We start from the raw sequence: 25,655 nt of genomic DNA, 5'->3' as shown, positions 1-25,655 counted from the left end.
AGAATGCATAGTGTCATCATATCCGTAGATCCAGACTGGCAGCTCATATGTACCTGTTTCTTTGTCAATAGAGTGGCGTTCAGGCCAAGCAGGTCATCTAACCTTGTCGGATGATGATGTCACAGCAGTGGTTCAAGGTCGTTGGAAACGACTCAACACACTGCAGCACTATAAGGTGAAAACAACTGGCCAATCGTGTTCCACCATCACGACCTTCTCTGCTCCTCCTTCCAGTTGTCCATCTCCTTGTTCACATCGTTCTCTGCTCTTTGGTTCTTCAGGTTCCCGACGGCGCCACAGTCGCTCTCATCCCTCGTTCTCAAAGTTCAGGTGGAGTGGGAGTCAACCAGGTCTTCCAAACTGGAGAGAGTAAGAAACACATCTTAACAGAATATCTCAATATTAAAAATATAATATAACCCTAAAATCTAATACTCCCAGAGATTAAAATTAATGTAGCACAAAAAAGAGGAAAAATAAAACTCTGTGTAAAAGTATTACACCAAAACATGGTGGCTGACCGACTCTTTATGGTGGCTGCAGAAACGCCAATGCTGGAGGGTGAGGAGGAGGAGGGTCTCCGTCTATGGCACCTGGTGAAGAGCAGTGAAGATCCTGAAATCCCAAAACACAGAAAGAGCAGTATGAGGGAGAGGGAGAGAGCCAAGGCCATCCCAGAGATTTACCTGACCAGGCTGCTGTCCATGAAGGTAACACACATATCCTTACCTTTAAGCATTGTGGGGACGTCAGACATTGTGGGCACCATTGATTCTGGAGGTTAAACAGCAAATTAATTTCACATGGTGGAGATATGCGCAAAATAGATGTGTGTGTGTGTTTTCTGATATTAGTGTGTGTGTGTTGTTGCCATACCATCTTTTACCACTAGGGGGCGGTAAAGAGTTAACTCTCCACCACACACCTCCACAGACAAACTCTTGGTCTGAGGAGTGTGTGGGATAAACACTAAAACCTTTACAGGTATACCTGTTAAATTTAAGGTTATTTTTGTGCAGACTTGTTTGTTTGGTCTCCATTCTATCAGGTAGCTGTCCTTGCCATGTGATAAGTACAAACAAATACACGCCAGAGAACTGACCGCCTGGCTATCTGTCCTTCAACTTTACTTTTCTGTCTCTCACTAGGGGACATTGCAAAAGTTTGTGGATGACGTGTTTGTGGCGATACTCAGTACAAAGCGTCCTCCTCCGATCGCCGTGAGGTTTTTCTTCGACTTTTTGGACGACATGGCTGAGAAACATGGAATTGACGACCCAGAAACTGTCCACATCTGGAAGACCAACAGGTGAGGCACACATCTGGTTATCCGATCGAGATTTTCAACTCCCACAACCCTCTCACCCCTTTCCCTCTCTCTGACCCATGTCTTTCTCCCTCCAGTCTCCCTCTTAGGTTCTGGGTCAACATCCTGAAGAACCCTCAGTTCGTTCTGGACGTTCAGGTGACTGACAGCATCGACGCCGTTCTGTCTGTCATCGCTCAGACCTTCATAGACTCTTGCACCACCTCTGAGCACAAAGTGGGACGGGTAAAAATTCTGTCTCTTGTTCAGCCTGGCTATGTATTGGTTTTGGTTTTTTGATTTTGTTTTCTAGGCTTCATGGTTACTTTTTCTCCAATCAGGACTCGCCTGTAAACAAGCTGCTGTACGCCAGAGAGATCCCCAGATACAAACAGCTGGTGGAAAGGTGAGACAGCTTCTTGTCCCCATTGTTTAACTGATAATGCACTATAGAGAGACTGTTTTTATGCTGTGGGGAAGATAAGATCTAATTTAGCTGATGATTCTTTGAGCCCGAGAGCCGCAGTACTGATAACCTTCTGTGTATGCGCTCAGGTATTACAGTGACATCCACAGTGCTGCGTCAGGCTGTTATCAAGAGATGAATTCCACTCTGACTGAACTTTCTGGGGTCAGTAAACACAGACTGAACAGAGCCTGAAATACTGAAATTCAGCTGTAAGAAAAACTGATGTTAAAACTGTCTTTGCCTGTCTGCCTCCAGAGTTTTGCATCAGAAATGAACAATCTTGTGGCTCTCCATGAGCTCTACAAGTACATCAACAAATATTATGATCAGGTAGTACACACACACACACACACACACACACACACACACACACACACACTTGTTTTTATATCTCATTGGCATAATGCTTTCCCTAGCCCCTAACCATCAAAAATTAATGCCTAACCCTAACCCTCAACCTGACACTAAAACCACATTTTGAGTCTCAAACATGCCTTCAAACTCGTAGGAATGGGTATTTTGTCCCCGTAAGTGACTGTTGGTCTCCACAATTTTAGTAGCATGCAAATTTTCTGTCCTCACATAGATGTCTAAACATGTACACACACACAGGCTATGGGCTGGTAATGGCTTGGATGCTATTGGGATGTAGATGGACGGATCAATGGATGGATACTTTAATACTTTAATTTCCCTTGTGGCATCAATATTGTGTTACAGCAGCAAGATAAAAATAAAAATAATGGAGTCTACAATAAATAAGCAACATAGTTAAAATAAAGGTGCCACCTATTAATGAGGGCCTTATACTGTGAGAGAGTGCTGCATGGTATTTATATAAAAGTGATAAAAACAGTAAAGAATGGGATCGTCTGACAGGCATTTTCACCTCTCACTAAATCTATTTTCAGCCCTGACTTTTTTTTTAAGCAACTGTAAGTAGATTACAGGTTCATTGTCAGGTTTACCTGATAACTTTTTTTTAAATAAAATAAAATAAAAAATAAATTATTTTATTTACAAGAAAAGAAACAGAACAGTAAATCTGATTTTATCTCAGCATCTGTTTCTAAATAAATCTAAATGTTGAAGTCAGTGTATCCAAGTAAGTCACGCTGCCAGATCATTATCTGTTTTTTATGATAATCTGTGAAAAAATAGCCATTTTATTTGTTTTTATTTATAGGAAAAATAAAATATAAAAGTAGTTCTGAGGGAAAACTTATCTTATACTACAATATGTGAGTCCTCCACAAGTCTTCTGATTAAGAAACAGTTTGTGTCTGAATAGTTCGTATAAAGTTTATTTACTGTGAACACCTGTAAGTTCTCACTTAGCACTTTAATTGCACTACAAATGTTTTATATACATTTGCAGTGCATTAAGTGTATTATATAAATAAAATACTTGGTAACAGGTGCACTCTGTTCTTCTGAAGAAATCACGAAGTATTCAGATTACATTGCATTTTTGCAATCCAGTGGTTAAAATGACAGATTACAATAAAAGAAACAAACATGTATTTGGTTATTAGCAGCTCTCTAGACCAATCTTACACTTCTGCACTTGTCCAACTCTCTGTACTGTGTCTACTGCTCAGATCATCATGTCTCTGGAGGAGGACAGTTCAGGGCAGAAGATGCAGCTGGCCTATCGGTTGCAGCAGGTCGCCGCCTTGGTGGAGAACAAGGTCACGGACCTCTGATGTGTTTTTATCTTAAATGAGGAGAGGAGGATGATGGAGGATGGGGATGAAGAATCATAAGAAACATCTTTACAAAGACTGAAGCAGTGGAAATGACTGGACAGCAGTGGCACTGTGTCTTCCTGCTGTGTGCATCTGTGTGTGTGTGTGTGTGTGTGTGTGTGTGTGTGTGTGTGTGTGTGTGTGTGTGTGTGTGTGTGTGTGTGTCAGGATATATGAGCTTTTATAGTCCGACTCAGGAGATCCTAGGTCTTTAGATTTCCTCACAGAGCAGCAGCACTGAAACTAAAGTTAAACTAACCTAAACCAAACCTGAAGCCGCATTACGCCGACTGACACCAGCCTATGGTGGAGAACGACAATCTTACCAATTAGATCAGGGAATATCACCATCACCTGCTGCCTTGCACTATGTTTCCCAGAGTTCCCTGCTGTTCTACTGTCTGTGAGTCAAAAAGCACAAGTGAAATACTCAGATTCTCATGTATTGATTATTGAGCTCCTGGTCGCAGACGTGCTGTTTGTAAGTTTCGCCTTTTCTACTGAAACCAGCAGCTCTGATGTTGCCGATCTGGGCAGAGTTTTAAGAAGCGCAATAAAAGAACCAAAATCAGGGAGCATTTAAACCACGTTTCAGCGTGACTCCAGTTTCTCATTAACAGTGACCTGCTGGTCCCAGTCCTTCCAGCCTTCCTCAGTTACAGGTGTGGGTCCAGACTGCTTCATCAATCTGTTTTGTATGAGTGCAGCTTTAGATTTAGTTTGAAACTAAACCAGCGAGTGCTGAATGTGACCAAGTGAGGATCTTTGTCAGAGATGAAAACAAATTCAATCCACATCTTTTTTAAACTGTGGACTCCAAGGAAGGGACTGCAGTGGTAACAGGATCCAGTGTGACAGTCCTCTCCTAGACTGTCCCAGACTAATGATCCAGTCTGAACTTTAGCTTTAAGAAGAGTGAGAGTTTGAAGCTTAGTCTTCAAAGTAAACAGGGTGTCTGCTTCCCAAAGCCAAAGTGGGAGCTGGCTCTACTTCTCTTTCTATTTTAGGAAACCCTTACTCTAGACAATCCTTTTGATTTCACCAGATGTGTTCAGCAGCATCTCTCCACTCTGATATGCTGAAAGGAAAAAGTACTTTTACCACTTACAGAAGTAGTTATGAATCAGGTGGGTGTCATGCATGCTCATACACACCACAATTGCAAACTTCAGCCACAGTCCTCACCCACATCAGCTGGTAGCTCAGCATGTTTTTAACTGCTTCAGCCTGCCCGCAGTTGCTTTGATGTGCAAGCTGCTTTGCAGCCCAGCTTCACCTTTCATGGTGCATCTGACTTCATCAAAGTGATATATCTTCACTGATGTCTGCTCTGCCCTGTGCTGGGTTTTATCTTGCTCTCCCTGCCTATTGCTGATGTGCATTGAAGGATATGTGCTCTAATGTCATTTTATTTCTAATTGTTAAAGTTCATAGATTATTTTAATGTTATAAATAAACCCTTTTGAATTGTCTATTCAGAAGGGTTTATAACCGTTTTCCTGTAACTCCATAATGAAGCTAAGAAGCAGGTCACTATGGCTATTGTGTGCAAGAAACTTTTTAACTCTTTTCTCCTTGAAAGGAACCCTTGAAGCTCTTTTCTGTCTTGTTTCAGTCCCTGTTCCTGCTAGTACGTTTGCTGGAGCATTTTAGGTGATTGAAGGCTTCTCAGAGTGCAGCTGGAGCTTCTTAGGACCGAAGGAATTGAACAAAAGTCCAGCCTACGAATGACTGATGTCCTTAATTTAGACAGTATTGTGCAGGTGAAAGGAGGCAGTGGTGGAGACGGAGACTGGAGTCACACTGAATGTTGAACTGAAACATTGAAGTCGAACCTGCTGAAAAAACAATCTAAAATCTGTGGGAGGAGTTAAAGTGTGTGTGTGTGTGTGTGTGTGTGTGTGTGTGTGTGTGTGTGTGTGTGTGTGTGTGTGTGTGTGTGTGTGTGTTTGTGTAAGCGACATAAAGAGATAAAGAGTGGCTGTGTGCTAGCTAGTTACTAACTTATTGTGTGTACATACTGTAAGTCCTATTTATACTTATTTAATCCCAGCTGTGCCTTCACTCTTGCAGCTAGGTGGCACTGTCTGTTCTGACAGCAGCCTTATTGATCACGTATCCCCCTGCTCATTGGGAAAATAAATCAGTTTAAATGCTTAACTTGTATTGAACCAGGGAAGGAAAAACAACAACAGCAACTTACACAAACCCTGACAATATGCCAGAAGAACTCACCCCCACCAAACACAACAGAGTAAAGCCACAAACCCTGAGCACAAACAGCACGTACCACACTGTGCTCGGCTGCTGTTTCAGGTCACAGATTGTGGCGATTGTAGCTTCCTGTTTTTCTCTGCTTGGCGTGTATGTCCCCCAGCATTTCTGCTGAGTTGCAACTGTTAAAAATGTTTTTTATCATTAGGTGGACGCAGTGTACTTCAAGAACGAAGCTACGAGTAACTTGAAACACTGGTCCAGGTGTCGTGCCACGGTTGTTACCGACTGCTGCCACATCCATTGTTATGGTAGCCGTTTTCATCTACTTTAGATCTGCTGAGCTACACGTGACAGGTATTAGTTTACAGCTCTGATATCAGATCTGCCCGAATCTAATGAGTGAAGTTTAAGAGATCGAAGGCTCATTTTTATTACCATTACCCAACACACGGTGGTAAAAGGAAATTGTAGACGTAGCTGCTGCATGCTACTAATGAAAAAAGGATGGGCGATGAATTCAGCAGCCTGAAGAAAAGAAAAAAAAGGAAGAAAAGAAAGAAATCTGGTGGTGCACCGCTGGATCCTCCTGCATTGCTTGGCAGATGGCAGCAGGGTGAACAGGCTGTGGATGGGGTGGGTTTTATCTGTGCATGTATCTCACCAGTATCACTTTTACTGGGTAGATGGATGCTGCTGATGCCCTGCGTGGTTTTAATCACCAACCACAGAGCTTTCAGGTCTTGGGCTGTTCACATCCAGTACCACATTTTAAATCTATGGATGCTTTCTCGTTCTCATCAGTATTGTAATGTTTATAGCACAAAAACGGTCGGAGCCCTCGAGGATCCGGACTCACTGCACATACCGGGATTAAAGGGTCGTGTAAATTCCAGATCCCGGTTTAAAGAGTCGACATCTCTCGGGATATTTGGATTCTGCTCGACGTCACAGCTGGGTCTTCAAGGCAGCCATGATGTTTCAGCTGTTAGTGTGTCGTCTTGGTCTTTGTGGATGGCGTTGACGACACTGGGTGCGTGCCCCCGGTGTTTATGGCCTCTGGCTGGACTGAACCTAGCAGGTGGACTCTGATGATGGTCCCTGCTACTGAACTGAACCAAACCAGAGACCTGAACCAGATTTTGCTGACCCAGTTCTTCCTGCTGGACTTTTCTTCTTCTTCTATTTCTGACTCTGTGTTTTGCTTGTGTGCTTTTTGAGCCTGTGTTTGACCCGTAGTTGTAGTTCTTCGGTCACAATAGATTTCTGCATGCGTGTGTTGATGATGATGATGATGCAGATGCAGATTTATGGTGCTTCTTCAGTATAATTTTCTTTCTTTTGTTTTAAAGGTGAGGGGCGGGGCTTAAAACCTGCCTTGTCAGTGATGATGCGCATGTCACCTGATCTCTGTACAGTTTGATCCTCAGCTCTAATTGGTTGAGCTCTGTTTGTTACGAAATTGTTTTTTTTTTTCTACTATAAGGGAATAAAAAATAAATAAAAGAAACTTTAAGGGTTTGTATAAAAGAACTCCAGGATCAGTTGTTTCTACTGACTGTGTACAGTTTGCTAACAGTGTGTAAATGTGCCTGTAAATACCTGTCTGAGGATGATGATGATGATGATTCAGTCTGCAATGGAAATGTGCTTTTATTGTGAAAAGGCAGGAGGCCAAACACAATTTGTATCATGTAAAAATAAAGTTATAATTTTAACAGTTCTCAGCTGTGCTGTGGCATCTCAAACTTCAGTTCTGATGTCATGATGACATCATTTCTCACGACATCATCATGAGAAGTCTGGATTTTCTGTTTCCTGGGGGGAAACGAGGCCCTCTGGACCTGTAGCAAAAAACATTTTTCCTTCTGGATTATTTTTATCATGTTTTTGACGAAAGAGGTGAGACAGTATGTTTGGATCTTTTTATGAATCGTAATAAATCACCTTTCTTTAGCTCCTAGGGTTGTCACAGCCCCATGACCCACTTTATAGCATCAACCATTTTGATTTCAGACCATTGAATGAGCAGCAGCAGAGATGTTGGTGTTGGAAAAGTCACAAACTTTTGCCATCTCTCTCTCCTGTAGTTTGTGTTTTGCCCTTGGTCTCCCTCTGCTCCAAAGAGAAGGAAAGAATAGTCAGGACAACAGGCTTTTTACAACATGAAACCTTCTTCATCTCTTTCATTTTCAAGCTTTTCAAATAAGATATGAAGTTCATGCATAAGTTCAACAAGAACAATCTGCAATATTAACTCATCTGCTTGCTTTCCTGGATGTTTAGCTGCTAGTCACTACCATTTTCCCATGCTGTCAAACTCCGTACTGGCATCATTACACCAGTCCAGTCATCTTCTTGCCGCCTTCTTTGACCCAGTCAGCCGCCACTCTGCATGCTTTGAAGAAGAGCACTGAGATACATTCTCCCTTTCAGACTCTCCTTCCCATCTTCACCTCACCCGAGTTACTCACTCCATCCAAGCCTTCATCTTAATCTTCACCACCATCAGGACCTAAACTATGGGGGTCCTGCCCTAAATCCTGTCCCCGCTGGGATTCCATTCTGCCATGATGGGTCATCAGAGTCCAGTGGCCAAATAGATGAATTAATTTCTCTGTCTCAATAGATTTTGTTCAGTTCTTCCGAATGATCTCTCCATATTGAAATAATATTTGGCACAGCTGCAGTGTGCATCATTTATTGTTATATTATTGCCTTATTACAGCTGCTTTTATGATCTCACTTGTAACGGAGATTATGGTAACATATATTACAATATTTCATATTGAACCTTTATTTAAATTCATAATAAGGCAACGTGACAAGATAGCATACCTTTCAGTTAAACAAAGGGCAGTAAGAATGTGTCATCATTCTCAAAAATATTTGAAACTACTTCTAGAGAAAAATACTTGTGCTAATATTCCAGCTGTGTGTGTGTGTTGGCTCTTATATGTGCATCATCAACTTGAGCATGGCTCACAGAGATCAATTTCCCGTCGACGAGACAAAAAATGTGAGAAATGACGAAAGCCCTTTGATGAATGTAAGCATTTTGTGTGCACAAAACCCACAATATACAAGTTCTTGAGCTGAATGCATCTGGAATCTGCCTCAGCATCAGCTCTGCTGCAGCATATGCTGGAGGAAAATGAAGCCTGCCATCCTGCTGTGATTACAGATAGTGAATTAACCACATCCCAGCACACATAGGAGAAGTTTGCCTTCAGCACTTTATGACAGCAAGAAGAAGAAGAAAAGCTTTCTGACAGATATTCTTTCTAAGCTTGCCTAACATGGTCTATTTTAACAGAAACCACAGCCAAGGAGTTTTGTGGCTTAAACCTAAACGGTTTAATGCATATATTCCACCGTTTAATCTCAGCAGTCCTGCAAAGTGCTTAACAATGTGTCTCGCATTCACCCATTGACAGGAATGCCATGAGAAAGCAGCATCGTGCTCAAGGACACTAATAAATAAATAGAAATAGTAACTATGTACACATGTATCCTATCCTGGTCTCCCAGGTATTACCCAACATCAGCATCAGCAGCAGATTCAGCTTACTTCCTCTGACTTCTCTGACGTCATTTTTGCACATGAACAATAAGAATGGGCACTGGGTTGTTGCTGTTTTGTTATCACAGACACCCTAAATTACCTTCTAGATGCGCCACTGCTCCCAGTTTAGCTCGTGGCCGGTCACTGCGCATGCGTAAAGCCCGGTGTCCGGTGTCAGGCTGTCAGCAGCTGTTGAGTCCATGAACGGCAAGACCGAGACAGCGAATTAAACACACCCAAATAAAGCGTGCGGACCAGGTTCTGGACCGGCTCAGAGACGAACAGGTCGGGGCGGATTCAGCAGGACCAGCTGGTGATCTGCAGCTGGAGCTAACGGAGCTAACAGGCTAACTGACAGCGGACCGACAGCTCTTATCTAACGGGCTAACGGACAGGCCAGCGGCTCGTGGTAACCACGCTGCACCGTGCGGATCCGCCTCGACCCGATCTAATTTTTGGACTTTCGGAACCTCCTGCAGCCGCATTGTTTACGGAGTCCAGCGGCTGTTTTTTTGTGAAGCTCGACCGGGTCGAGGACGCTCGAGAGCCGTCAGAGCACGTCAGCCCGGACAAGATAGACGCTCTCTGACCGGTTCGGACTGGGGACCGGGAGCCGAGATGCTGATAGGTAAAGTAGACTGGATTTAGTTCGGTGTTACAGCTTGATACAGTTGGAGTCAACGCTAACATGCTAAGCTAGCTCGCATCAGCTTGAGGTACCAGGCTGTGACACACACGGACTGGGGTTTCGGGTTCCGCCAACTTCAATGCCAGACTCCATTCGAAAAATGTTGTATTTAAGGGTTTTGCCTCTTTATCAGATAACTGTCGAATTCACCGACCTGACTTACGTCTCAAATTAAATAAAAACGTCTGCTGATAAATTCGGCACACGATTGAGCCTCCAGGTGACACTTCATTAACTCAAATCTCTAATGTATTCCATGATTGTCGCCTCTACACCACCCCATCCCGGGTTCAGGGTTATGGAGAACAGGATCTTTGGAGTTATTGTTTTCGGTCATAAACGTGCAGTCTTGTGTTATATGTTTTCAGGCCGTACTGTAGGGTTGTGTCAGGTTACCATCATCCGGTGCTGTTTTCTGTTTTAATAGTTGTGTAGGTGCTACACAACTATTAAAGATCCCAAATTTAAGAATTTTATGAATCGTGTTTGGTTCGTGTTCTACTGTTTTGTCGTGAATCTAGGGAATATATGCATGACAGCTGGTTACAATGTGTTGGATATTTGTAGCAGTGATGTGTGTGTACTATGTACTGTTTTCTTGTATTTTATTAATTAGTATCAAACATCAGAATAAACAGTAACATGTAATCTGGCAGTTTTACATCTTTATGCAAATTAAACTATACAACATACAAAAGATTACTTTTTGTAAAATGCTGGTAACATAATGCTAATCTAAATTATCTAATATTTATGGAACAGACTTGTCAGAGTTATGATAGTGTTATTTTAAAGTATTTTGATTATTTATTTATGATGATATTTTTAACAGGAAGGCTCACATCATTGGATTTTCACATTATTAATGGTGTTTGTTATGTGATTGAACCTTGTGTTAATGATGTATTTTAAAGACGTTGTTCCTCCTCTCAGCAGCAGTCGGTGCCGGATCCGGAAACCCTGCCGGCACGGGCAAGAAACACCGCCGCAGAGGCAAAAAACACCGGAGAATTCGAGCTGAAGAGAACCGGTAAGAAACCAGCAGAGACTGTAGACTGGATCAGCTGCTTACCCCATACACAAACTCACAGGCTAAATTTAGAGGCGTGTCTTAATGTGAATGCATGTGGGTGCACTCCAAGAAAATTGGTTTTAACTTCCTGTGTGTCACCTCCATTCATTTAGAGCATTGATTTTTACTCCTTAATCTGATTTCCTGATCGCGTCATATTAACAAGTTCTGAAAAGTTTGAGCTCATTTATCTTATCAAAGAATTATCTCTGGTGTCTTAATGAGCTTTCACTTTTTCTAATTTGTGTAACTTTAAAGTTCAAGATTGCTTCATAAGATAAGATTGCTATTATGCTTTAATATCACAGAAACACATTAGAACCAACCTGTTCATTTTTCCCCTTGTCAGAACTTAACCAGCATCTTCAGCTGTGGGGAAACATTTTTAGATTTTCTTTATTTCTGCATGAAAGTGACGTTATACAAGTTCTAAAACTAGACAAAAATAACCTAACTAAATGGATAAAATGCAAATATTGTCATTTGTTGTTGATTTATTTTCAGAAAATGACTCAGTATTATTTATCTGTGAGGGGAAGGTGAAAGTGTGTGAGGGATTAGCCGTAGATTTGAAGATGAACTTGTTATCAGATGTTTTTTATTCAGTGGGATTGCAATCAGGTGTGAGTAAGCCCCGCTTTTTCCCTTGCAGGTCATAGATCTATCAAAGTGTGGTTATCATAACCCATGTTAATGTTAATGTTCATAAGCGTGTCATCACTGTGCAACGTCGGTGCACATTCTCCACACATTATGTGGAGGAAACAGAAGGCTGTTTGAGCAGTGCTTTGTAAGTGGATGAGCCTGTTACAGAACTTTTTAGGTTTAACTTTGAAGCATCATCTGTAGAAAAAGGAAAACACTGCATTTCAGCATACGAACCTAATCCCATCTGTGAAACATGGTGGCAGTAGTACATGGTTTGGGCTTGTTTTCTCAATCATGTCAGCAAACTTTGAAGGATAATTTCAGGAAACCTGAAATAGGAGAAAGTCGATCATGCACCAAGAAAATAAGCATCAGCATACACACTGTTAGTGCAAAGAATGATCAGAGAATAATGGAGATGGCCGTGAAATAGTCTGAAGTGAGGCGTTCACGTCAGTTACATGAGCTGAAGTTTGGACTAAAAACTCCTGCAAGCCGGTGTGCAGGACTAATCAAGAGTTATGTTTAGTTGTAGTTATCGCAGCATCGATGGGTTTGCACCAGTTATTGAAGCACAGGTTAATATTGTCTCCCTTTTATTTTTATGTAAATAAATCAACAGCTAAGACCAATATTTATGTTGAATTTGGTTAATATGGTTCTTATTTCTACCTCTATGACATGTTTGTGCAGAAATATAGAAAACTGCAGATCAGCTGTACCAGAGTAAAGCTCTGAGTGCACAGACAGCCTTTTTTTTTTTTTTTTTTTTTTTTTGCACTTTTGTCATCTGTTCTTTCTTGTTTTGTTTTGTTTGTTTTTTTTACAGAAAATAAATCTTTTGAATCTCTGCGTTGATGGTGTTTGAAATCCATCACAAAAACAGCCTCAGCACACTCTTTTTCTTTTTTCCCCTCTGCTCTGCTCTCGCGGTGCTCTTAGACCATCTCTGGGAACACTTCTGTGCTCTTCACTGGCACCTCTCTCTCACGACCACTTAAATTCAAGAAAGGTCGTGACTTACAGTATCAACACTGTAGTTAAGGATAGAGAAGAAAAATTTAAAGAAGATGGTTTTTGTAACCTAGCAACAACAATCTCTCTCGCTGTGGACACGGACCCTAACAAAATGAGTGCAACATCTGCACCTGAGTGTTTCTGTTCTGCTAATATCCAGCTGTTTATGTTTATGCAGTTTAAGAAGCCCCCTCAGTCCACATGTCTAAATGTGGTCTTTTAGCTCCTGTCTCTTTAAGACCACCTTGCCCAAAAGCCCATTTTCTTCTGATTGGCCAACTCCAGGAAGCCTGCTGAGAGGCAGTACTCGTAGTTATCAGGGGTACTCACTGATATCTCACAGTGTATGATAGTCATTGTCATTGATCATGGAACCATACCTTACAAACTGGGCATCAGGTTGTGTTTAGTGAGACTTCTGTTGAGTCGACCCCTGCTGGTCATTAGAAAGAATGCAGGTGAAAGTACTTTACCTTTTCACACTGAGGCTATCGAGTCACTGGCTGTTTTGGAGACTACACAGAGCCTCGTTCACATGGCCTCCCAACCATTTACCTTTGACTTTATGCCTCTGCAGGTTTAAACTGAAGAACAGCTACCACGTCAAATGTTTAGTATTTTTACTCCTGAGCTGTAAAATGCTGACGAGGTGTTGTTGTCACCGTCCGGGGCAGGCAGCCGGTGTTGATACCCAAGTTTGTGAATGTGATAACTAAAAAATGAGGTGACGTAGTAGCACCTTAGGTGTATCGAGTTCAAATCTCAGTGATCTTGAACTCGAGGTCAAGTTTTCTGAATATCTTGTGAATGTAATAACTCTATAACAAGGTGATGTATCATTTAGAAATCGATACCATAGGTGTGTCTACACAGAGGCTGAGCGGTAGCACTGGCGGTTGGCAGTAGTTTAAATATTTGACAGGGACAATCAAAGTTTTTACTTGTGCACAGAAGGGGAAAGTCTCTGTGGAGCCATCCAGCCTGCTGTCTGCTATCTGCTACCTGGGTCTGATTGAAAATGAGTTGATTAGTAGGTGCTGATTTCCATGCGAAGTATTTGGAGTGATGGAGAACAAGCTCAAGTTTTTCAAAGTTTGCTGGTAGCTTTGGTTTTTCAGGTAACTGAAGAAACAGTAATACAGACGTTAAGACGAAGCAGATGTCTCCTTTCATGGTTCATGGTTGGCATTGCACTGGCTGAGTAATGACCTTTAATTTTCCATGACTAAAGAGCTGCCTGCCAGACCGAAGTGAGGGCATCAACACATGTGACAGTTAACTCAATCAGACTGGGTATTTACTGAGTTTAACTGCCCACGAATGAGGACTGACAGATTTCCAGTGAAAGTTTTGAGCTGTGAGTCTTGTCGATAAACAGCTCGTCACATAACGACACACAAAATGTCAGCGAAACAGCTAGCCTGCTGCAGGCTTCCTGCTAAGCTAGCTGCTGTCCCGCTGACAGAAACAGTTTTGGTCTCAGCCTGAAGACACTCAGATCCAATAATAGAACCGGAGACTGAATTATGATCCCACAACACACACACACACACACACACACACACACACACACACACACACACACACACACGTGCGCACTTCAGTCTATTTCAGTACAGCTCAGGCAAACTTCAACAATGTCCATGACTCAGATATGATGGAAAGCAGCTCTCTGTGTGTGTGTGTGTGTGTGTGTGTTTGTGTTATTTGATCTCTGCAGGTTGTCTGTGTCCAGAATGAGATAATTACTGAGCTTGTAACAGTCCACAGAGCTAAGGGTTTAGTCTTTTTGTTTGTTTGTTTTTGTTTTCAAAAGTTTTTAAAATTATTTTTACAGAAACAAACAAAACAAACTGCTTGTCTGATTCCACCCACGGCAGTTTGTACACCAGCAAACAAACACACACACACACACACACACACACACACACACACACACACACACACACACACACACACACACACACCTGCTTCATTTCAAAAAGCACAAAATAAACTTCTCCAAATCTTCATCCGAATGTCAAAAAGAGTCCTTCGACCTTCATATTTTACTGTCCGCATCTTTGTTGTGTGTACGAGGTTTCACCTGATTTGTCGTGTGGTCTGAGAGTTCATATTCCTGAAACGTTTCCAGTAACTTTTTGACATTTCAGCGACTGAGGTTCATCCTCGTTGGTTTATTTTCTCCCAGATTTAAAGGAGCTTTTCAAATTTCTTTGAAGTAGTCTTCTTACACATGAGTTACTCCCTTCTCGAAGTCTTTTAATCTGTCCACATGGTTGAACACTGTGAAATTATCATTATTATTTTTGTTATTATTGTATCAACTGGGGTTCTTCCTGGCTAAAAATGTGCCTTTTGATTGCACTTAAGCACGACTGGCCCCCTGGTCGTACATAAAAGCTGCATAATGATGAGACACAGAGTCTTTGTTACTTTATTCGACTGAAATCTCTGCATTTATTGGTATTTTTAGCCCTTTGAGAGACACAAAGGCATTTAATTTAAAATTTAATTAAAAAAGTAGTTTTTTTTTTTTGTCACTGTCCATTTTTGACTTTTGGTGGATGAAACATTTTATAAATAAGAGAAATCCTGATCGGGCTCACGTAGCTGCCACTTGTGTGAGTTTATAGCTTTCCCCTGCAACCCATGTCTAAGATTCACAGCTGAATTATCTTTAATACTTTTGTCAGCAAACTAAATGTCTAAAAAATGTCCCCATAATTCTTGCCGATTATGAATTTTCTATTTTTTATTTATTTATTTTTTTTACTGGGAGTTTTCTGCCCTGTATTCCCAATCCACTCAATATACTCTACTTTCTTTTACCATCAGGTCTGATGACCTCTGTAACCTTCAGACTCTGGATGCTGACAGCAGGGTACCCACAGCACTCCCACAGACTGCTCTGCCACCCCATGAAAGCACTCCAGACACAACCACGCCGCATGGAAACGCGTTAGCATGTCCAGAAGATCCCAGAAGCACTCCAGACACAACAACACTACACGAAAACATGTCAGTATCTCCAGAAGATCCCAGAAGCACTCCAGAAGTAACCATACTGCACAAAAGCGCATCAAAATCTCCAGAATATCCCAGAAGCGCTTCAGACACAACCACACTACACGAAAACATGTCAACATCTCCAGATGATCCTAGAAGCACTCCAGAAGTAACCACGCCACATGAAAACACCTCAGCATGCTCAGAAGATCCCTATGAAACTACCACGGCACCCCACCAAGAACCTCCACAGGAGCCCATACGAACACCCCCGTTAACCACTGAAATCACAGCGCTGAATGCTCCCCGTACGCCGTCACCACCTCCCCTCCAGATCTCATCACCATTTCTAGGCACAATAATTTCCCCCGAGGAACCCCTGGTACCTCCTCAAACTGCCCTCAGCAGCTATAAGTTTTGCAACCGGTCACCTCCTGCAGCTTCTCCACATTCTCCTCACAGTCCCAGCCAACCACTGCCAACTGTTACTCAGAGTAATAATACCCAGGATTCCTCCAGATCGCCTCACAGAACTCTTCAGTCCGTCACAGCAGACGGTCAAACAGAGCTCTACAAATCGCCTCCTACCTCACCGCACACGGTTACCCACAATGCCTCTAAGTCCCCGTCGGTGTCTGCTACGCATCCTGCCAAAGCTCCTCCCACTCCTCCATTAAGCCCCTCCCAACCCGATCCTTACCTGCTTACCTCAGTGACCTTTACGTCCAGTGTCTCCTCCCACCTGTACTCCCCCCTCTGCTCCTCCTCCCCCTCTTTCATGCGCTCTCTCGACTCTCTGGGACCTCCCATTAGCCTTCCTCCCATGATGCCAACGGCAACCTATCAACTGACCTCACCTCCTCCAGCTATGACCCCGCCCCCTCCAGAGTTAACCCCACCCCCAGCCCAGCTGCTGGGCTCTGATGATGAGGAGCAGGAGGACCCGTCTGATTACTGTAAAGGTGAGAATTTATCAGAGAAACCTGCAAGAGTAAAGATCTGTCGTGGGTTTAAAATCAAATAAAAGCTCTGGTTTCTTCTCTTTCTGTGCGCTCCAGGTGGATACTACCCTGTGGATATTGGCGATCTGTTTAACGGGAGGTACCACGTGGTCAGGAAACTAGGCTGGGGACACTTTTCCACCGTCTGGCTCTGCTGGGATCTGCAGTACGGCACACATGATGTTTTGAAGACAGTTCGTTGGCTTTTTGCATGGTTTCTGTTGTCACATGATCTGAATCTGTGTCTGATTCAGGAAGAAGCGTTTTGTGGCGCTGAAAGTGGTGAAGAGCGCTCCTCATTACACTGAGACGGCTCTGGACGAGATCAAACTGCTGCGATGCGTGAGTGTTTGCTCTCTTATGCTTTCTCTAAACAACGGCAACAACGTGGGCTGTGGCTCAGGTAACCAGAGTGTCTGTCGGTCCCTCCAGGTGAGAGACAGCGACCCCTCTGACCCCTACAGAGAAACCATCGTCCAGCTCATTGATGACTTCAAGATCTCTGGAGTCAATGGAGTGCGTATCCTTTAACCAAGTTTTCTAATTTCTTTTTTAAAATATTTATTTTTCCATCTTTCAGAATGACGCTACACGCTAATTAGTGATCAATATAAAAAATGACCCCCTTGTTTGTAATTTGAAAGTTCAGTCACTGCTGTGGAGCTAGCTCCAGCATTTCCCATGTAGCTTTTTCATACTGGAAAGCTGACCAGTCGCTGTTGTTGTGATTCATTGAATCATTCAGCGGCTGTGCCACAGTCTGGCCCTGCAGTGGGACAGACATGAAGACCTGTGTTATCCTTTCATTGTCTGTGGATATACACCACAGTGTTTCGGATCGACACAATCCTGAGCCCTGTTACTGCAAATGTGAAAAGTCACAGGTCTTTCGTTGCACAGTTGTGAACAGGAATCCTTCCTCTTCGCCCTTAAGGTCGGCAGATCAAAGACATCGAGAAGAAGAAGAAGAAGAAGCTGAGAATGAATTAAACTCTTTGCTGTACTTTCCTGATTATTATCAATTAAGAATTTTTATATTTGTTGAGGTATTTTAAGGTGGTGTTGTGTAAATCTACGCGGGCTGACGACATCATATCAAAGCAAATCTGCTGGTTCTGTTCTGGAGATTCACCAGCACACGAAGAACCGGTTAGCGAGCCGCTATACGAAGCTCAGCGAGGCTGCAGAGCAGGACAGATCCATCCGTGAAGGAGACTTGCTGGAGAGGAAGCTGATTATGTTTTTCCATTCGTTCTTACCAAGTAGACTTGGTACTTGTGTGGTACTGTTTAATAATTAATTTTAGAAAGAGTGGGCTGTTAGTTTCCTCAGCCGTTCTCAGATGTCTGTATGGTTCTGGAAGTTTTGGGCCACCAGCTCTTAAAGTGGATCATCAAGTCAAACTACATGGGACTTCCTCTGGCCTGTGTCAAGGCCATCATCAGACAGGTAGCGCATGCAAACACAGATCTATACAGTATATATACAGTGACTTGGACTTGCTGACCCGCATGGACTCGGCTGTGCGCTTGCAGGTGCTGCAGGGTCTGGATTACCTCCACACCAAGTGTAAGATCATCCACACTGACATCAAACCAGAGAACATCCTGCTGGAGGTTGATGAGGTTTACGTCAGGAGATTGGCAGCTGAAGCTACTATCTGGCAGAGAGCTGGAGCCCCACCCCCTTCTGGATCATCAGGTGATCAGCTGCTATGTGATTGGTCGGAACTAGGAAGCGTTAGTGTCTCTTTTTAAGTGTCAGGAACCTGCTAATGAAGCTTTTGTCAAGTGTTTTCCAATCAAAGTGAGAAATCGATCAGTGAGCTCAGTGATCAGTGACAAACAGAAATGTTTAATGCTAAGACGTGTTACATACAGTTACTGGGAGCTGTGGTTTCCACTCCATCCAGAGAGACATCTACCTGCCTGTCTGTCTGCTTTCTGAGCTGTCTCCTTCTCCTTTCTTACACAGCTCTAACTGCACTGTTTCTCCTGTCTCTCTGTTTTCCTCCTTTTCTTCTTCCTGTTTCTGCCGTTTCCTCCCTGTTTGTCTGTCCCTGTGTGTCTCTCTCTCTAGTTAGCACGGCTCCCAGGGATCTAGAGGTAAGTGTCCAGATGTGATGCCTACTGTATTCAAGTGCAACCTCTAAACACCTAGGTCAGGGGTGGCCAACTCCAGGCCTCCAGAGCCGGTGTCCTGCAGGTTTTAGATGTGTCCTGGATCCAACACAGCTGATTCAAATGGCTAAATTACCTCCTCAACATTTCTTGAAGTTTTCCAGAGGCCTGGTAATGAATTAATCATTTGATTCAGGTGTGTTGACCCAGGGTGTTATCTAAAGCCTGCAGGACACCGGCTCTCAAGGCCTGGAGTTGGCCACCCCTGACCTAGGATATCTTTCCTTTATCTGGCTTCAAATACCCTAAAATCATCAATCAGGCTAAGCAGTCATGTGGAGATTATCGGCTTGATACCTTTAGTTAGAATCACCACAAACTCCAGTGGCAATTGTTTGGCAGTATGTAGTCGACTGAAAACATGGAAAGGTCTACTAGCATATTTTTATATGCAGGTATAGTGTAAAAAAGCACTGTATTGATGTGTGAGTGTAAAACAGTGTGAGTGGCCAGTAAAACTGGAAAGCCCTGGAACCAGTCCTGTTAAAACCAGAAAGAAAATCAGACTGTGTGAATTATTAGACTGATCGGTATCACCGTTCCAACACTGAGGCACAGCAAGATCATTTTTAAAATAATTATTCTTCAGCTCGTGTTGAAATGTGAGAGCAGGGGAGAGCAGGCATATACAAAAGTAATAAATGTAGAAGCTCCCTTATTCATGAGGTCGCCACAGCAGGTAGCTTCACACCAGGGACCTTTTGCATGTTACACTATGGAGCCACAAGTAGGTAAAAAGTTCACAATCAACCTGGTAATACGCTGGTGTGCAACTAAAAGGGTTTGCTGTTTCTATATGGAGCAAAATGGCTCTAAGATTACTTGCTGCTAGTGGGACAGAAATTTAGGCAGGAATTATGTTTTCACTTCTGCTGAGTACTGTATCTCTCACTGAAGCTAATCAGGAATGAAAAATTATTTGGGTCTCAAAAAACTGGAGAAACTCCTTCTGCGAGCATTATATGTGCTGCATACCTGCAAAGAAGGGGTGGGGAACTCCAGCCTCGAGGGCCGGTGTCCTGCAGGTTTTAGATCTCACCCTGGGTCAACACACCTGAATCAAATGATTAGTTCATTACCAGACATGTTGAGGAGGTAATTTAGCCATTTGAATCAGCTGTGTTGGATCAGGGATATATCTAAACCCTGCAGGACAGCGGCCTTCGAGGCCTGGAGTTCTCCCACTCCTGCTCTAAGGTATCTCAAACAGGATAAGTTATCCTGCTGCTGTTCTCCCATAAGAACTGCGTTTGTGACACTGAAAAGATGAGTTCAAACCTGAAGTTACCTCACTCAGCCTCAGATCCTGCCTTGTAGTGCAGGTATCAGATACGTTATAGCTGTAGTAAACTACTGCAAGCTGATTGGCCGAAGGTCAAGAAAAGGAACTGTGTGCATGGGTGTGTGTTGTCAGTAACAACAGGCGTGTGTTTGAGCGTCTTGATTACAGAAACATAAAATTGTTACTGTTGTTGTTGAAGCCTCACTGTCCTGCTGCCTGTCTCGCCCTGTGTGCGCGCAGATCGGAAAACTGTCTAAAAACAAGAAGAAGAAGTTGAAAAGAAAAGCAAAGCGACAGCAGAAGTTGTTAGAGGAGAGACTGTTTGATATACAGGTACAGTAGCACTGCAGTAATAGTACTGTGAAACATGCTGCACCAGTCCTCCAGCAGTACTGCAGGGTTAACTCTTCTGTTTGTGTGTTCAGAGGATGGAGGAAGACGATGGTGTGCTGCAGGCTGAGGATGCAGACAGTATCGGTGAGTGTGACCGTTAGTAAAGGCCGAAGTAGAATTTGTTGTCTAACACAGTATAAATACGGTGTTTCTTTGTTCTTAGGCTCTCTGGTTGTCAATGGCAACACGTCCTGCTCTATAGCCAATAGCAAAACCAGCCCAGAGTCCAACTGCTCTTGGTTTGAGGATGGGTGTAACGGCCACGCCCCCGGACGGTTCTCAAGTCCCGCTTCTGGCCTATCAGGGTTCTCCAGCTCAGTGATGTCAGCAACGTCTGAATCTGCACTTTCTACTCAGTCCGGATACTCGAGTGGACGAGAAGGTTGGACACGCTCACACGTTTCAATTTAATACTTCGCCTTTATCGTTTGTAGTCTGTTTTTGTAGCAACTGAGAGATTTTTGGCCCATTCTCCCTAGAAAGACTTCCAGTTTTATATTTCACTACTATCTTTCTCACACTGCTCTAAGTTATTCTACAGATTTTAGGATAAAGAGCAGGTTCTGATCAGGGGACTGAGGACCAGCCCAGGGAGGCATCCCCTACAATGATATGATGATGAAGCAAAGGAGTTGTTCTACTCTTAGCTCCTCCCACAGATCTTTCAGAGGAAGCTGATTTGTGCTCCTTGTATCAAAGGGATCCTCAGACTCAACAATTCAGACAGCCCACTGTCCCCAAAATTCTATCCAAAAATGTTCTGTACACAGCATAAGCTAACCACACTTGAAGGGACTTCTTCAGCTCAATGGTTGGTTAGGGAACTCTGAACTGGAGGTGGAACGTGGCCCATTTGTACTCTGAGTCCTGTAATCTCTGCCAAATGAAAGTTTAAATCTCCTGGACTGGGACCTCTGCCAAACACTCCCACTCCACCCTCGCTATATGCTTTAGTATGCCAGACATGCTCCCCCACCTCATGATCCTACTCGCCGCCGAGTGGTGATCTTTTCACAGTTTGACTCGTCTTCATCCAAACAGCTGAAAGAGTTACAGCCACAGGTCCGATGATGCAGTCAGAAAATCTAGAATTGAGTGGCAGCCTAGGATGTCCTGTTGCTAACTGGACTCATGATGAACATGCTAATGCTCAAACATGGTGTTATGGGCAAACTAATCCAATAATAGAGCACCACCACCCCGGACCACCAGGTTTGTCCACGTGACCACTGAAGCCACCCAGCAGAAGTTCTTCCAGCACCTCACTCAGTGTCTGCAAATTAGCCAAATCCTTCTAAATCCTGCATTAACACAAACAGCAGTTAAACCAATCAGGTTTAACTGATTTTCCTTTTTTTAAATTTCAGCATTCAGCGCCTCCGACTTTGTCCTGAGTCCTCTGGATTCCCAGAACGCAGACAAGATCAGAGTGAAGATCGCTGATCTGGGAAATGCATGCTGGGTGGTGAGAATCCTTTTTCACGGTCATCTCTTCCTCTCGTTTATTTTCCCGTCAGACCAATCAGACGGCTCCTCTCTCTTTTCCCGTCTTATGTCTCTTTTCCAGCACAAACACTTCACAGAGGACATTCAGACCAGACAGTACAGAGCTCTGGAGGTTCTGATTGGAGCAGAGTACGGACCCCCGGCTGACATCTGGAGCACTGCCTGCATGGTACACGTACTCACTGGTGCAAAATACATAGACATGCTTTACATGCGGGATTTTCCCCAGTCTGACTGTTACAGCATATTCATCAGACCATTGTTGTATGTAGCCATTAAATATTGTCCCTGTGTATAAATAAATAGGCCTTTTATTCGAAAGCAATTCCCTAAAATAAACGAGATGAGAGCAGTGGTGTGTGTGAAACAACTCTGCCTAAACTCTGCGTTTTATACACGGTCCCTGCACGATCCCATTTCCAAGTCATCTGATCTGGATAATTTGATGAAGATTGTTTTTTTTTTTTTCAAGGTTGATCTGACAGATTGTTTATGAAATGCAGTTTCTACCCATCTGGCAACACATAAAAGTTGCTGATCTGTGTTTTTCTGTTATTCTGACTGGTTTGAGGGTCACACAGTAATGGGAGTGTTGGCTGTCACTGCACAAAATGATGCTCAGAAGAGATTTTGCAAGTCTCAGATTTGGTGTGGTGGTGTCAATTCAGTTCAATTTTATTTATACAGCGCCAAATCACAACAAAAGTCGCCTCAAGGCGCTTTATATTGTACAGTAGATACAGAGAAAAACCCAACAATCATATGAACCCCTATGAGCAGCACTTTGGCAACAGTGGGAAGGAAAAACTCCCTTTTAACAGGAAGAAACCTCCAGCAGAACCAGGGTCAGGGAGGGGCGGGGCCATCTGCTGCGACCAGTTGGGGTGAGAGAAGGAAGACAGGATGAAGACATGCTGTGGAAGAGAGCCAGAGATTAACAACAGATATGATTCAATGCAGAGAGGTCTGTTAATACATAGTGAGTGAGAAAGGTGACTGGAAAGGAAAAACTCAATGCATCATGGGAATCCCCGGCAGCCTACGTCTATTGCAGCATAGCTAAGGGAGGATTCAGGGTCACCTGATCCAGCCCTAACTATATGCTTTAACAAAAAGGAAAGTTTGAAGCCTAATCTTAAAAGTAGAGATAGTGTCTGTCTCCTGAATCCAAACTGGAAGCTGGTTCCACAGAAGAGGGGCCTGAAAACTGAAGGCTCTGCCTCCCATTCTACTTTTAAATACTCTAGGAACAAATGGGAGGGAGAGCCTTTCTCTTTTCAGAAAGACATCTACTGTGATAAAGTCTACTCTCCTGCTGTGTAATCAATTATTGTAAATGTTATCAGGAAATCATCAGACAGGAGAGGGTTTTCAGGAAACACTGTTAAATGTTCAGTTTCTATGCCATATGTTAAAACAAGATCTAGAGTGTGATAAAAGGGTTTTTACATTTTGAGAGAAGCCAATTGAGTCTAATAACAGATTAAATGCCATGTTGAGGCTGTCATTTTTAGCATCTACATGGATGTTAAAATCACCCACAATAATTATTTTATCTGAGCTGAGCACTAAATCAGATAAAAAGTCTGAGAAATCAGACAGAAACTCTGTGTAAGGCCCAGGTGGACGATAGATGATAACAAGTAAGACTGGTTTCTGAGTTTTACAGCTGGGGTGGACGAGGCTAAGCATCAGGCTTTCAAATGAATTAAAAGTCTGTCTGGGTCTTTGGTTGATTAACAGGCTGGTGTGAAAAATTGCTGCCACGCCGCCCCCTCGGCCTGTGCTTCGAGGTTTCTGGTAGTTAGAATGACTCGGGGGTGTTGATTCATTTAAACTAACATAATCATCCTGCTGCAACCAGGTTTCTGTAAGGCAGAGTAAACTGTGTAAACTGTACTGCGAGCTCGGTCCTGAGACGTTTTGCTTTAGGCAAATTTAAATTCACTTGGTATTCTAATAGGTGCAGGCAGCAGACCTTCTGATTGCGTGCACTGATCTATGCAGAGAATGTACACACCGCCACCCGTGTGTCCTTCATCTGTGTTTCCCTGACAAGTTATTGATGTGTGATTCAGTCAGTGGTCACATGACTAAATGAAACATTGATTTTGGTGTTTCAGGCGTTTGAGCTGGCAACAGGAGATTACCTGTTCGAGCCCCATTCAGGAGAAGACTACACCAGAGATGAAGGTACTACTGCACAGCTGGCAGTACACTCAGCTGTACCACACACACACACACACACACACACAGTACTGTAGTGTTAGACTGACTGTGTTTACACTACCTCAGTGTGACTTTTCACTGTGTGTTCAGATCACATCGCTCACATCATCGAGCTGTTGGGGCCGATTCCTTTGCCCTTCGCTTTGTCTGGCAGGTACTCCAGAGAGTACTTCAGCAGGAGAGGTGAGACAGTTTACCTTCAGTGATCCTAAACTGTAGAGAAAGGAGGGGAAAGTTGGAACTCTTGTTGCAGATGGTAAAGCTTGGGAGTTTTTCTGTCCTCCTTATTCAGTGAACCTGGTTGTTTTTAAAACCAGATGCCTCACTCTTCCTGTCTCAGGTGACCTGCGTCACATCTCCAACCTGAAGCCGTGGGGTCTGTTCGAGGTTCTGCTGGAGAAGTACGAGTGGCCACTGGACCAGGCGGCTCAGTTCAGTGACTTCCTGCTGACCATGTTGGAGCTGCAGCCTGAGCGTAGGGCGACGGCGGCGGAGTGCCTGCAGCACCCGTGGCTGCAGACATAGATGCGCACGCAGCCTCAGGGGCTGCACGCAGAGACAGTCGGCGGTCGGGGAGGGTTGGAAGCGTCTGTTGAGTTCACATAATGTGGGAAATTGTTATCTTGATCATGTGTCTGCGCTGATTCCTGAAGTAACTGGATGATTGATTGGCTGAGGCTGGATCCAAACTGAATCTGAGTCCTCACGTCTCATATGTGAGTATTTTAATATGTTCAGTATAATTTCTGATAGAAAACTCCAGTTCTTCCAAGTTTCTCTTTTTTTCTACATCGAACTTAAACCTGCGTCTCCTGCTGACTTGTTGTGGGACTTCCTGTGCTTAAATAAGAGTCAGGTGGACTTAAGTCCGAACAGGTGATGCAGCAGTAAACACAGCCTGTTTCTAAAGACCAGTTTAACCAACATGCAGTCTTTATTGATGTGTCCACTGAAGCGAAATAAGCTGTACTCTTCCTCCTTTGATCTTCCTGTGTTGATTAAGTTTGACTGTGCGGAGGTGAGTTTTTTGCCCTCCCCGAGGTCAAACGTCAGCGATCAGGGCCGTCCTGCTCCTAACTTTTATCAGCCGCTCGCAGACGTTTTTATCTCTTTATGCACACCTCACAAAAGTCTGCATTTTTGCAGGCTTTGCTTGAGGATATTAGCGTAGTGTTGTGACGTTAAATATAGTTTTAGTGTTAATAAGCATGGGAAATGACGTTTAGTGTGTTGGTTTGCGGCAGAAGGAAATGCAGAACTGAATCAGAGCACATCAAAGTTCCTTATATTAAGAAATTTTAAAAAATGTAAATTTTAATATTTATTAG

General features: G+C 43.3%; 2 protein-coding genes and 1 long non-coding RNA gene across 4 annotated transcripts in view; 2 read left to right on the top strand and 1 right to left on the bottom strand.

Annotated features, from left to right (window-relative positions):
- plxnb3 (plexin B3) overlaps positions 1 to 5,683 on the top strand; it is a 91,593-nt gene extending 85,910 nt beyond the window's left edge. Inside the window, exons 32-40 of the mRNA XM_085392929.1 lie at positions 72 to 175; positions 282 to 369; positions 544 to 710; positions 1,149 to 1,309; positions 1,405 to 1,552; positions 1,648 to 1,712; positions 1,862 to 1,937; positions 2,031 to 2,105; positions 3,377 to 5,683. Of these exons, the coding sequence (XP_085249055.1) occupies positions 72 to 175; positions 282 to 369; positions 544 to 710; positions 1,149 to 1,309; positions 1,405 to 1,552; positions 1,648 to 1,712; positions 1,862 to 1,937; positions 2,031 to 2,105; positions 3,377 to 3,481 (989 nt within the window). The 3' untranslated portion in view covers positions 3,482 to 5,683. The remainder of the gene's footprint in view (positions 1 to 71; positions 176 to 281; positions 370 to 543; positions 711 to 1,148; positions 1,310 to 1,404; positions 1,553 to 1,647; positions 1,713 to 1,861; positions 1,938 to 2,030; positions 2,106 to 3,376) is intronic.
- A 3,774-nt stretch (positions 5,684 to 9,457) lies between these two features.
- Positions 9,458 to 24,852, top strand: srpk3 (SRSF protein kinase 3). 2 transcript variants are annotated; one of them, XM_085392809.1, is made up of 17 exons: positions 9,458 to 9,930; positions 10,927 to 11,020; positions 15,566 to 16,698; positions 16,795 to 16,903; positions 16,992 to 17,079; positions 17,170 to 17,257; positions 18,080 to 18,186; positions 18,273 to 18,438; positions 18,817 to 18,842; positions 20,440 to 20,532; positions 20,625 to 20,676; positions 20,756 to 20,974; positions 21,960 to 22,057; positions 22,160 to 22,267; positions 24,222 to 24,291; positions 24,418 to 24,510; positions 24,668 to 24,852. In XM_085392809.1, the coding sequence occupies exons 1-17, from the start codon at positions 9,921 to 9,923 to the stop codon at positions 24,850 to 24,852; spliced, it is 2,739 nt and encodes a 912-aa protein (XP_085248935.1). In that variant the 5' UTR covers positions 9,458 to 9,920. The 2 variants fall into 2 exon arrangements, with proteins under 2 accessions (XP_085248935.1, XP_085248933.1); XM_085392807.1 differs by having other exon boundaries at positions 10,924 to 11,020.
- Positions 22,755 to 24,829, bottom strand: LOC146645820 (uncharacterized). The gene is made up of 3 exons (XR_014908989.1): positions 24,691 to 24,829; positions 24,389 to 24,540; positions 22,755 to 23,012 (listed from the first exon to the last, which is right to left on the bottom strand). It is a non-coding gene; the product is annotated as an uncharacterized LOC146645820 (long non-coding RNA).
- Positions 24,853 to 25,655: the final 803 nt, after the last annotated feature.

This window comes from Rhamphochromis longiceps, linkage group LG20, assembly GCF_057381845.1.
Source record: "Rhamphochromis longiceps isolate RC_006_pf linkage group LG20, R_longiceps_female_GT1.1, whole genome shotgun sequence".
NCBI lineage: Eukaryota > Metazoa > Chordata > Actinopteri > Cichliformes > Cichlidae > Rhamphochromis > Rhamphochromis longiceps.
The sequence above is the reverse complement of the archived record's forward strand: the minus strand, read 5'-3'. Positions and strand labels throughout refer to the sequence as shown.

What these genes read in the sequence shown, in the direction of transcription:
- srpk3 (XM_085392807.1), top strand. An exon ending in CGGCTCCCAGGGATCTAGAG is followed by an intron (nt 18,843 to 20,439) that starts GTAAGTGTCCAG and finishes GTGTGCGCGCAG; the next exon opens with ATCGGAAAACTGTCTAAAAA. An exon ending in TGAGGATGCAGACAGTATCG is followed by an intron (nt 20,677 to 20,755) that starts GTGAGTGTGACC and finishes CTTTGTTCTTAG; the next exon opens with GCTCTCTGGTTGTCAATGGC.